Source organism: Dromiciops gliroides, chromosome 3 (assembly GCF_019393635.1).
Source record: "Dromiciops gliroides isolate mDroGli1 chromosome 3, mDroGli1.pri, whole genome shotgun sequence".
NCBI lineage: Eukaryota > Metazoa > Chordata > Mammalia > Microbiotheria > Microbiotheriidae > Dromiciops > Dromiciops gliroides.
In genome coordinates, this window is record NC_057863.1 from 160439777 (window position 1) to 160453300 (window position 13524).

At 35.9% G+C, this 13524-nt stretch overlaps 1 protein-coding gene across 1 annotated transcript in view; it reads right to left on the bottom strand.

Moving 5' to 3' along the window:
- NALCN (sodium leak channel, non-selective) overlaps positions 1–13524 on the bottom strand; it is a 582828-nt gene that overhangs the window by 49388 nt on the left and 519916 nt on the right. The window contains 7 exon segments of the mRNA XM_043993194.1: positions 1868–1972; positions 4858–5025; positions 8095–8226; positions 8331–8451; positions 8724–8780; positions 11406–11528; positions 11628–11719. Coding sequence (XP_043849129.1) covers positions 1868–1972; positions 4858–5025; positions 8095–8226; positions 8331–8451; positions 8724–8780; positions 11406–11528; positions 11628–11719 — 798 coding nt within the window.

The window sequence follows — 13524 nt, forward strand, 5'->3', positions numbered from 1 at the left end:
TACTTGACACTTACTAGCTGTGTGACCTTGGGAAAGTCACTTAACCCCCATTGCCCTGCAAAAAGAATGTTTGCCAGTATGATAAAGTGAACTCCCCCCTGCTATTTTCTCTACCAAGTTCTTTGAATATATCATATATGATTCCTTTCTTCTTGACACTTAGGTGACAGTGCATGGCATGTGGTAAGCACTTAATGAATGGTTGTTGATGGATTATTTCATTTCTGAATCAGCATTTCTTAGAATACATTTGAGAATGATGCAAAGTCAAAGCTGAATGTTGGTGGGGTGCTCTAAGGAGCCATAGCTTTTTTAAGCCAGAGACATTTTAAGAGGCTTGATAAGAAGAGCAATAAAGTGCTTAGGATTAAATTTCTAAAAAAAAAAAAAAAGATCCATTATGACTAGGTTCTCTTTAAATCTATAAAACTTTTCTTATTACATACTGCTATGGAACAAGCTGTAACAGGTGGTATTTTAAATGGGATGTGTGGCCAGGATGGAGGACAGCCACTAAAAATGCCTGTAGTTGGGAGAGGGAATGACATCTCCGAACAAATCGAGACGACAGATTCCTGGAGTTGGGAGGTGACTACATGGCAAAGAGATCACTGTCAATGGGTCACAGAGAAGAAGGTTGGGGAGTTGGGGAGATGAGGAGTGGGGAAGGGGGAAGGTATGAAAAATACCATAAAAGTAGGAGAAGCCAGATTATGTGTAGCTTTGAATGCCAAGCAGAGGATTTTATTTTTGATCTGGAGGTATTAGGGAGCTGCTGGTTTTTACTGAGTAGAGGGGTTACAGGTTTAGAACTGCACTTTAGGAATACCACTTTCACAGCTGACTGGAGGATAGACAGAAATAGGGAGAGACTTCTCCAAATATGGCAAAATTATTTTGCATGTCTTGGCCTAGATAGGGTCCTATGTGGAGGCATGGGTCACATCTCCTTTCCTTGGGCCTTTGACTTCTTTGCTTAAGAATGTCATTACTCCTACTGATTTTCACAGGATTCCCATTCAATCTCCCTATCCTGTCTCACCTCTTCTGGGAAAAGGAATACTATTTCAACTTGATATCCCATTCTATGTATAAATGTATTACCCATCAGAATAGTTGAATACTTGAATTAGATTTAACTAGAAAACTTAAAATTGAAAATTTTATTAGGCTATTAATAATACCCTCTATCACCCCAAACTCCTACAGGCTTCATTCATGCAATGGTGTTATTCATTCTGTTGTATTCTTATTTCAGTTAGCATCTATCAAAATCCCTTATTTCCTTTTTGACCTTGCAGATTTAATATAAGATATGTTCCATTCTTTTCAATTGTTCTTATGTATTCTGTCCTATAGATACTATTTAAAAATATCTAGTTTAGGCAGTCAACAAAAATTTATTAAGCACCTGCTATATGCCTAGACCTGTGACAATTATGAGGAATACAAAGAAAGGCAAAGGACAACCCTTGCTTTCCAGGAGCTTGAAATCAGTGCTACTGATTATTTCAGAACTACTAAGAACAAATGAAATGGTTTTAAGGTGAAATACACACACACACACACACACACATATATGTGTGTATATATGGATATATGTATGTGTTTATATATATATGTGTGTGTATGTGTATATATGTATATATGTGTATGTGTGTATGTGTGTATGTGTATATATATATATATATATATATATATATATATATATATAATATGAAGAGAAACCAGAGCATTTTAAATGGTTTTAGGATAAAAATTAAGGGTTTTAAAATAAAAAGCCTGAGTTGAACTCAGTTTGTTTATTGAGAGAAGGCAACATGATTTTGATTCTGTACCATAAAGGAAAATAAACAGAATTCCTTACCCTTCTCATGATGTGGGGATCATTGCACTTTGCCAGCTTCCCAGCAAAAAGCTGAACTCCAAAGCTTGCAAAAACAAGCATTAATGTCAGCAAGAGAATGGACACCTGAAAGGTTGAAGAAATATGAACACGATTTCCTCACAAATTAAACATTAGAACAATACACCAGATACTTTTCAGACATTCATCAATCAAGTCAGCATATACTTAAGTACCTGGGATGTATCGGGGACCATGCCAAACACTGGAGAGGCAAAAACAAAAATGAAAGCTCCTTTTCTCAGGAGGCTTATATTCTATTAGGGAAAATAGTGTGTTCCCATCTATATAATCATAGATTGTATGCAAAGTAAAGACAAAGCAATTTGTAATATAGATGGGCACTAGAAAATGAGAGTATTAGAAGAGGTGGAGGTTGAGCTAATCTTGAAGGAGGTGACAGATTCTAAGATGAAGAAGTGAGGAGGAAGTGTATTCCATGCATGAGGGAAAACCAGTGGAAAGCTGTAGAGACAGGATAAGTAATATCCTTAGTAAGGATGAGTAAATAATCTAGTTTGGTTAGACCAGACAGTTTGAAAGGGAGTAATGTGTAAGAAAGGCTGGAAAGATCAGGTAGAGATAGGTCATGAAAGGTTTAAAATGCCATATAAAATATTTGGCATTTAAATATAAATATAAAAATATAAGCATATAAAATGCCAAACATTAAAAAATGCCAAACAACATAGGAGTTAGCATTTATCACAGAGGTATTAGGGGACCACAAGTTAGGATTTGGCCTCTGATGGCAAAAGTTATACCTCCCATGTCAAGTTACTTGATTTATCTCTTTGCTATCTACTACCTATATAAACCTTGGGCAAAGCACTTATTTACATCTCTGGTCTTCAGTTTCTTCATCTTTAAGATGGAAAAGATTTGGAATGAACATTAAATCATCAGGACCAAGCCCCTCATCTTAAAAGTCTTTTAATTAAAAAGGGAGGGGTTGGGGGCAGCTAGGTGGTACAGTGGATAAAGCACTGGCCCTGGATTCAGGAGGACCTGAGTTCAAATTCGGCCTCAGACACGTGACACTTACTAGCTGTGTGACCCTGGGCAAGTCACTTAACCCTCATTGCACCACAAAAAAAGGAGGGGAAACAGTGGAATAGGTATTTATTAAGCACGTACTATGTGCCCAGCAGGGGGGTAAGCACTTTACAACTGTTATCTCATTTGATCCTCATAGCAGTCCTAGAAGGAAGGTGCTATTATGATTCTCACTGTACAGTTGAGGAAATTGGGGCATGCAGAGGTTAAGGAGCTGCCCAGGATCATACAGCTAGTAAATGTTTGAGACTAGATTGAACTCAGGTCTTCCTGACTCCAGGCCCAGCACTCTATCCACTGAGCCACCTGGCCGCCTCTAATGACAAACCCAATGTATTTTCTGCTTTGTTCTGCTGCCTTTACTTTACATGAATGTTATTAACACGCAAGAAGAAAGACAGCCTTCATTGATAGCTTTCACTTAAGCAAAGAGTCCAGGTGTTTTAAAAGAATTTTTAGATTCTTTTTCTTCTTTTATTAGCACCAGAACTTCTGTTATCCTTTGTTCAGGGAATTAAATCAGTCCTTTCTTATAGCAATTGGTTTTCCCCCCATTTGCTCAAAATGGATTTCAGTCTCCATCAAAAGGGAACAAATGAGTGGTAGTGTGAAGTTTACTGCCTTGTGGGCGGTCTGTGCCTGTGTGCTGAGATTTTAGATAATAACAGCAAAGCTTAGCCATTGCTGTTTGTTAGGTTCCTTTTGCTCCCTCTGCTGGTTGCTTAATTTAATCAAAGCAGAGAGCACTGGAATAGCTATTAAATTTTACTAGTCGAGATATGAAAATGTATTCTTTCAGTTTGCAAAAAAATGATAAAGAAAATATAATCATTAACAGAAGTAGAGGGTTTGAAAAAACCAACCCTACTGGATGTCCACAATATAAAAGATTATTCAAATGTTTCTTCCAAATTACTAAGCATATAAACAGTCTTGACTTAACATAAGCTGAATATTTGTGTGTTAATTCACAGCATTATATAATGATCCTTTTCATTTGACTGATGCCTGGGAAATGCCATGGAAATCTATTCATGTAGCTCTGGTTTAAAGAAAATATGGAACATGAGAGATATCTTTTAAAGGTTAACATCTATATACTGTTGATATCATCATCTTGTCTTGAGGAATCCTGCTAAGTAAATACAAAAAACTTTGTATTTTGGTTTGTATAATAGGTATGTTGCTGAAGGGTTGCCCCTAAAACAGTTGTGCAAATAGAATCATCTTATAAATATAGAAGAAGAACTCACTACTTCAAGGAATTCAATGGTAATTCCCTTTATAAGGCAAAGATCCTTCTGCAAGGTGAATGGTCTCCCCCTAATTTAATCTATATGTATGTTTGAATTTTTGTTTATCAAGTTGACACCTGTGCCTAAATCACTAATCTCTAGCCATGTTTGTGAGGTAGTGTTAAGTCTTTTTATCCTTAACTTCCAGATAGCAAACTTGAAGCACCAAGAGAAAAATTATGGTCAAAAGTAAGTTCTGAAAGTCGGAAGAAGTTGGCTTTCTTGTGGATTTTGTTGGCTGGTAGATTGGCATTGGATAAACTAAATTTACTGTAACTCAAAAGCATTTTATTTATTTAAATGTCTATCATTATTACTCTCACAAAAATATCCATATTGACTTTTTAATACTCTAATATTAACCAAAAAAGTAAACTTTACATACATCAAATGACCAAAACTTCTCTGTATTGTGTTTTCTTTCTATACTCTGTATCGGAATGAGCCCATTTTCATCTCAATTCAATCAGATAAGCATTTATTGTGTACTATTCACAAAGCAATGACGATACAAAGTTAAGAATGAAACAATCCTTGACCTTACAGAGCTTACATTCTACTAGATTATGTGAATCAGAGATGAAAATCATTGGAACATACCAGAAAGATTTCCTTGAAGCCACTGAAAAGCTCTCGTACTACTTTCCTCATTTGGGGTACCAGTTTGAAGATTCGGAGGGGTCTCAGGCACCGCAGAACCATCAACAACTGAGCTCCTGATTTAGCAGGTACATTCTGAGGCATCCAACAAAGGAATATCAAACTTACCTGGGGGAAAAACAATAACAACAACTCTGGAATATTATTTGAAATATGGAAAAAGTTGTCATTTTCCCATTGTAATTTTCATCAAAATTCAAATATTCCTAGTATAATGTCATATATTCTATTCCTACAGTATTTAGAGTTTTTTTTAAACTGAAGAAAGCCCTTTGTTTTAGATAGTCTGTTATTTATGAGTGGAAATTCATCAATGTGCCACTTTAAAAAAAATTTTTATTTCTTTTTTTGCAGGGCAATGGGGATTAAGTGACTTGTCCAGGGTCACACAGCTAGTAAGTGTCAAGTGTCTGAGGCCGGATATGAACTCAGGTACTCCTGAATCCAGGGCCGGTGCTTTATTCACTGCGCCACCTAGCTGCCCCAATGTGCCACATTTATTAACTTAAATTATATAATGAAACCATTATATAGAAACAGGCTTTAAAGACTCCCAAAGAGAAAAGTTAGGTCAGAGTTACTAGTTGCTCTAAATCAATGCAGAAAAAGGGTAGGCAAGGGAAGAAAGAGTTTCATGATGGAGACTGTGCTCAACACTGCCAAACGCTACACATTAGAAAACAAGGGTGACAACTGAGAAAATGCCATTTCCTTTGCCCATCAGGGGGTCACTGGTAACCTTCAAAAGTGATAGATGCCACATTGCAAGGGGCTGAGAGCTGGTGATAACAACAACAATAATAGCATTTATATAGCAATTTAGGTTTGTGAAGCCTATTATATATTATCTCATTTTATATATTATATTGTGGTGTATACATATTGTGATGTATGTGATACATTACCATATTATGGTATTGTTATATTATATTATGATATTATGAGAGCAATATCATGTCACTTCAACTTCATAATAATCCTGGAAGGGATATTGGTGCTATTATTATCCCCATTTTACAAATGAGAAAACTGAGGCAGAGGTTAACTGACTTGTCCCTAGTCACAGAGCTAGTAATACTGACATTACATCATTGTTTATGGTTCCTTTTAGTAAGATGTAGTTTCCTTCCTTATCTCTTTTAATTAGATCTATTTTTCTGAGGTCAGATTTTAACTGAGGTCTTCCTAACTCTAGGTCTTGCATTGTTTCTATCCATTGTGGCACTATCCTGTCTCAACTGAACAGTGGAGAAGATGTGGAGGGAGTAAATGGGATGGCAAAGAAAATAGCAGAAAATAAATTGATAGGGTAGTAAGGTTGGGTGAACGTTTCTTTTAAGTTAAAGGAAACACTCAATATAAATTTAGGCAGAGGGGAAAAACCAACTGAGAGAGAAAATTTGAAAATTTGAATCAAGAAAAATAATATAGCTCTGAGGTTAGACCCATGAAGTTAGAAGATATTATTTTAGTGGAATTGAGTTGTCTGATTTTATGACTTTCTTCATCTTATTGGAAATAGCAACTATCCTTTGGCAGAAAGGCAGGCTGGTATAGCAAATGCCTATTAAACTAAAATCATTAAAATAAACAGGAAGAATATTTTCAGAGAGTGAGGGAAGTAGGTTGGTTTGGGGATTAGAAGAGAGACACAGAAATTTGGAATTCTAAAGGGAATGTGATTGGTTTATGCAAGTAGAATAAGGATTCAAAAGTTGAAGTAGATTGTTAGACATTTGTGAGGGTCCAGTTATAGTTAGATAGTAAGAATATATAGTGGACAAATTTGTTCTGTTTTTGTGATGCCATTAGCAAGGAGTAGGATCAGAGAAAGCAAATGCTGGGGTTTATCCTGGGTTGGAGAGTAGCAAACAAACTTATTTGATGGGAGGTAGAAAAAGATATTGTTAAAAATACTGGGGTCAGGAGAACATAGCAACAGAAACAGCAATTTTGTAATGATGATCAACTATGAAAGACTTAGTTACTCTGATCAATACAAGGATCCATGATAATTCTAAAGGACTGATGATGAAAAATGCTAATCTACCTCTAGAGAAAGAACTGAAAAACTCTGAGTGCAGATTGAAGAATATTTTTATTCTTTATCTCTTTATTCTTTTTCTGTTCGTTTTTGGCAACATGGTTAATATGGAAATAAGTTTTACACGACTTCACATGTATGCTGGGTATCTTATTGCTTGCCTTTTCAATAGGTGGAGGAGGGGATGGAGGAAAGGAGGGAATTTGGAAGAAAAAAATGAATGTTAAAAAAATTTTAAAAAGAAATTAATGGGGTCCAGGCTGGATAGAGAGGCTAATGAAATCTAGGTGGAAGTATTGGGAAGGAGTGAGAGAAAGCACATAATGATAAGAATGAATTGCAAATTCAGTGGGGAGCAGAGAAGGTATTGACAACAGGAGAAGATAATGAGGAAGGGAAGAAAGATGAAGAAAGGAAACATAAGGAATGTTTTTTGAAAGTGATGTATTATTTCTCAGTCCCGTCACTCAGCCATGATGTATAACCATATTTATCAAATCAGATTTGATCTGTGATCACTTTAATGATGGATATTTATAATAATTCAGGCTGAGTACTTAAGTTTACATGAATAAGTCTTATGTGATAGATGAGTATTCAAAGAAAATTTCATTAATTGAATTGAGGGGCTCAATTCTGTGATTGACCCTTTCTTCCATGACTTACTAATTGAACTACTGAATACTGATCTTGAAGTCAAAAGACCTGTGTTTTCATCCTAGGAATAATCCAATCCTTCTATGTATCACAAGTGTGACCTTGGGACAATCATTGATTTCTCTGGGCCACAGTTTTCTTATATATAAAATGAAGGGGTTGCATCTGATGACCTCTCGAGTCTCTTGCAGCTCTAAATCACTGATACCATGATGATAGATTTGGGAAGAGTACTTAACTCCTCATCTTGTCATTTCCTTTATCTATCTATATAGAGAATAATTCTTGTGCTACCTACTTCACAGGGAGGTTGTGAGTAAAGTACCCACAAACCTTAAAGGGCTGTCTATATAAATGTGACTATTATAATTATCATTATTGAAGGCAGCCTGTCCATGTACCAAAACTATCACTCCTACGAATGCAGGAAATTTCAAAGCTGTAAAGTCCTATATTGATAAGACATTAAAACTTACAAGATAGATAAATATGTCCATTACTCCTCCAAAGTCCCTTATGACTGCAGTTGGAGTGAAAAACAAACCATCTGCCATAATCTTCAGATTGAGCTCAATGCTCATGAAGATCACAAACACATATTCAGCGATCTGCAAAAGCAAAAGGCAGCAGTGAATTTGGGGAAACTCAGAGGTTCAAATTAGGCATTAGTCATTCTCTGTCTTATTTGTGAGCTATGATTTGGTGGTAGTACCTGCAATGTGGGTGCATGCATGACTCTCCGAAAGGGGGATTCAAACATCATTGAAATGCAAGAGCAGATCGTCACAATGATCATCACCCAGTCCAGGTAGGTAACCAATCCCAGCAAGTCACTGCCAAACAGCAAACATGGTCGAAAATCATGAAAAGCTTCAGAGAAGGGCTTTAGGAGTCATGGGATATTGCTTATGTGAATATCTTAGCTCAACTGAAAGACTTGTGAAAGATTTCATCAGCTACTTCACAGAACAGCATAATGAGGGAATAAAGGGCTTCACAGAATAGCATAATGAAAAAATAAAGGACAATACAGAAACTTGATGCAGCATAAAGTAGTACATGAAAACTCCAAATGTGCATGGAAACCCGACTTTGTGATGCTTACTACAGTTGATGGTACTTTGTATTTTTCACAGCTCCTGTGACAGGGTCGGTTTTAGAACTGAAAGAGATAACAGGGATATTAAGTTAAACAATACATCAAACAGAGTAAGACTCAGTAGTGTAGTGTTTGTACACAAGCCTCAAATAGCCCAAATCCATAGAGTTTCTAGTGATTTGAGTGTATAAATTCTGATAGAAATCTCGTAAGTCTTACTGACTCAGACACCAAGTAATAGTAGTTTCAATAACAAAGGGTAAAGAAAAAGACTTTATAGATTTATTTTTTTTACACAAATACAAAGTATATTTTTACCACTTCTAATTTTTTGGTTCAGACTTTGTAGTTGCACTCAAAAACCTTTAGTTGGAGCTTAAAAACAAATGTGATTCTGATGTCAAATATCACTTGAAAACAATGCTCTAAAATAGTCTTTGCCCCATGAACCATGAGATTTCTTAAAATGATTCAGTTAAAATAATTTATGTTTGATACAAAGTACCTCCTGCTACATCTGATCACTATTTTGTAGTATACCTGCACAGAGGACATTTAGGTTGGAATCAGAATTAGACTCTAAAGTTCACGAGGGCCAGGATCATATCTTATCTCAAATTTATATCTCTTCCTCAACACCTACCCTCAAATTCTTAGAACAGTGAAAGAGCTCCGATAAAGTAGACATTCAATAAATGTTTGTTGAATGAACAAATGAAGTCTGTTTTGTGTGTGGCCAGATGCTGATGGGTCTTAAGTTGATTATGTGAAATAGAAAAAGCAAAGTTGACAATAGAACTACAAAGATCTGAGTGTATAAATAACAATTATTTTACTAAATGTAGGCATTCAAGAATAATAATAACTAGTATTTATATAATGCCTACTATGTGCCAGACACTGTACTAAACACTTTATAAATATCTCATTACTCTTGAGGTAGATGCTCTTCTTATTTCCATTTTATGGCTGAGGTAACTGAGGCAGGCAGATGTTAAGTGACTTGCCTCAGGTCCCACAGCTAGGAAATGTCTGAGGCTGTATTTAAAATCAGGACTTCCTGATTCCGAGGCTAGCACCCTATTCACTGTACCACCTAGCTCTCTCATATAATCTAGATAAAATACTCCACTTTGAGACTTATCTACATTGATCCAATTAATCTGTTACTTGCTATTCTTTTCACTTTGTAAGATCTCAGTTAAGTTTTCAAGGAAAAAATAACCTTGAATTTAAAGTGGCAAGAATTGGGGTAAAATTAGAGAGCACTAGATTGGGGAGTGGCAAAATTTTGGTTCTAGTCCTAGCTTTCTCATCAACTAACTGCATGACCTTAAATAAGGCATTCTATTTTGTGAGACTCCATTTTCTCATCTATAAAAAGAGGAGTCTGGAAGAGATATAATCTGATACCCCTTGAGCCCTAGAAGTATGGGATTCTATAACAAGATTATAGTATACAATTTCTAAGATCTCTTTTTTCTTTTCTTTTCTTTTCTTCTTCTTTTTTTTTTTTTGGTGGGGCAATGAGGGTTAACTGACTTGCCCAGGGTCACACAGCTAGTAAGATATAAGTGTCTAAGGCCAGATTCGAACTCAGGTCCTCCTGAATCCAAGGCTGGTGCTTTATCTACTGTGCCATATAGCTGTCCGCAATAAGATTTCTATTAGCTTTAAAATTCTACAATTCACAAATGTCAGGAGAAGATAGGACTTTAGATATTATCTAGTTCTATGACCACAAAGCAGTAACGTGACTTAATCAAAGTCATACTGCTAGGAAGAGAAAGGAGGGAGACTTGAAGAATTCATCTGATACCAAGTCAAGTGATTTTCCTAGTAATGGTGGAATACTTGATAATGGCAGAGAATCACCACCAATAAAAGGGATCTGTTTTCATTGATTTTGGCATTGGGGAAGATTCATTTGAATGCAAGCCTAGACATGGAAAAATTTCACACTTAAGCTTTACTTCCTCTTGTACTTCTGGTTTTAACTGAGGTTTTACTTAAAATAACATTTGAGGAAAAAAAATCTTCTTTCACATTTTATGTTCCCAATAAGTCTGGTCTACAGAGCCAAGAGCATGCTTCATTCTTATGGACTTTTCTGGCTCCCTCACAGCTTTTAATGTAAATCTTGTCTCCCTTCAGGTGGGAATAGAGAAACAGAAGGATAGAAATATGCACATGGTTGTTGCCAACAGAAGCATTATTTCTTTACCCCCATTTCACTTAATATTGAATTACACTGACTGGTATATTTTGATATAAAAGAGGCTGCAAAATTTAAGTGAAGGCATAAAAACTCAATCCTATTCTTGGACTGATTGGTCACTCATTACAAGGCATTGGTCAAATCATTTAATTTCCTTATGACTCAGTTTCCTACTAATAAATCATGGTGCTAATAACATTGATCCAAACCACATTGAGTGGCTGTTTGAAATAACAAGCAAAATGATTGTAAAGTGTTTCGCACAATGATTGAGTGCTACATAAATGTTAAATAATATAAACTTTCCACTTGTCCCACCTTGTTGGTTTGCTCTAAAAAAGTGAACAGTTTGATTAATTAGTTCAAGGATGTTTTTATGACCCTCTAGAATTATACATTTATTTTCTCATGAAACAACTTGAACTTTGTGAATTTAGAAGAAAGAACTGACCAAAACAGAACATACTTACGCATTAAAGCGTGCTCGGACCACTACTCTGCAAAAATTTCTGAACCTGTGCTCACGGCCAACAATGAAAAGGGGTTTGTCAAAATATGGATGGTTTTCTCTTAATTCTTCCTCTTGTACTTTCCTTGGGGAAAAAGGATTCATGAGAAAGTAAGGCTCAATTTTTTTTCAAAACAAGCATCTTCTAAAATGTGACCCATGGGCCCATTATATCATTCAGTACCTTTTCATTTCAGCTTGTTCCTTTTTTTCCTGGATCATCTTGATTTCACTATCTTCTCTCTGTGCATTTCTATATCTCACTGTGTTTGAATGCTATAAATATGTAAGAAGAACACAGGGAAAATGAAAGAATTTCATTTACATGATCATAATAAAATCATTTAAATTTTTCACAAAAAGTTATATTCTCATTCTATAAAGATAACATAGAATTGCCTGTCAATGGGATTTCTCTCTTTAAATATAACCTGAAGTTCATATAAAGTCTTTATTGAGGCAGCATGATATCAGGAGAAAAGCATTTGACTAGGAATCGGGAGATGTAGGTTTTATTCCTGGTTCTGTCATGTGTCATCTTGGTGAAGTGATTTCTTCTCTTTGAACCTCAGTTTCCTTATTTGTAAAATGTGGGAGTTGGACAAGATGTCATCTAAGATCCCTTCCAGATTTGGGGTCTAACATTCTATGATCCCATATTTGTGATTATCCATGCTTATGTCAGGTCGAGTATTTAGAAAAGAAAAAAATTACTAAAATTTAAAATTTTCACTAACTCACAGTGTCTGAATTAGAGCAGGGACCCATAATGGAAATTTAAATGAGAAGCTTGTAGAAATGCAAAAATCTTGTGAATCCCAGGAAATTCTGCCAATGTAATATGGTGGATGTGTATTGTTGTTTTTATTTTTTGTTATGAATCTGTCCCACCCCAAAGTATAATGAAATCCAGCAAGATAAGGGAATTTTCCATTCTGCATTTGGTAATTTCCCTGTAGGGTCCATGTATCACCAAACACAATATATGTTTAAAGCCATCTTCTGTTTTGGACTTTTCTTTTTTTTCTTTTTTTTTTTTTTTTTTTTTTTATTAGGTCAGGCAATTGGGGTTAAGTGACTTGCCCAGGGTCACACAGCTAGTAAGTGTTAAGTGTTTGAGGCCGGATTTGAACTCAGGTACTCCTGACTCCAGGGCCGGTGCTTATCCACTGCGCCACCTAGCTGCCCCCTGGACTTTTCAAATAATGAATTTTTGGTGAGTCAAATTGAAACTAGTACTCCGAGTCAGTATTGTCTCTGTTGGTACTTAGACAAATTTCTCATGATAATATTCTGTCTAAATATTCATCAAAAGAATGATGAAAGGGGGGCAGCTAGGTGGCGCAGTGGATAAAGCACTGGCCCTGGATTCAGGAGTACCTGAGTTCAAATCCAGCCTCAGACACTTGACACTTACTAGCTGTGTGACCCTGGGCAAGTCACTTAACCCCCATTGCCCCACAAAAAAAAAAAGAATGATGAAACCAAAAATCAATTGGGGAATAATAATCATAACTCTGTGATGAAACATCAGTGATTTGTTGGACAGATCTGGATTACAAATAGGTTAAGAATTCTAGTTTTAAAGGAAAACTTACTTGACTTGTATGACATGACTATGAATTAGCTGGTAAAGATTCCAGAAGGCTTCATCATGATTACAGGCAAATAATTTTTTTCAGGCTAGGCAGTAGGTAAAGATCAACTCTGCCCATAATACCCACCACTCTCATATGTCATAGAATACCCATGTAGGCATTAAGGGTTCAAAGCACTGGTTCCTAACCTCATTCTATTGATTCCATGCTTCCTCTGACATATCTATTTATCCCCTAGCTACATGAACAGGAGTTGAATAAGTTTCAAAAAGACTCTGCTATGATTCTCAATATTGGATAAACTGCTTAAGTTGCCAATGGCTTAAGCCTCTCTGCTTGAAATGAGAAATTATATATTCTTCCATCTCTCTTCACTAGAGAAATTTACCAGCATTATGTTTGACTCTCTCCTTTATGCTGACAAATCACTTGCTTATCTTCTACTGTTTTGAATGGTACATTAAAAGCTGTTGGATCCAGTGC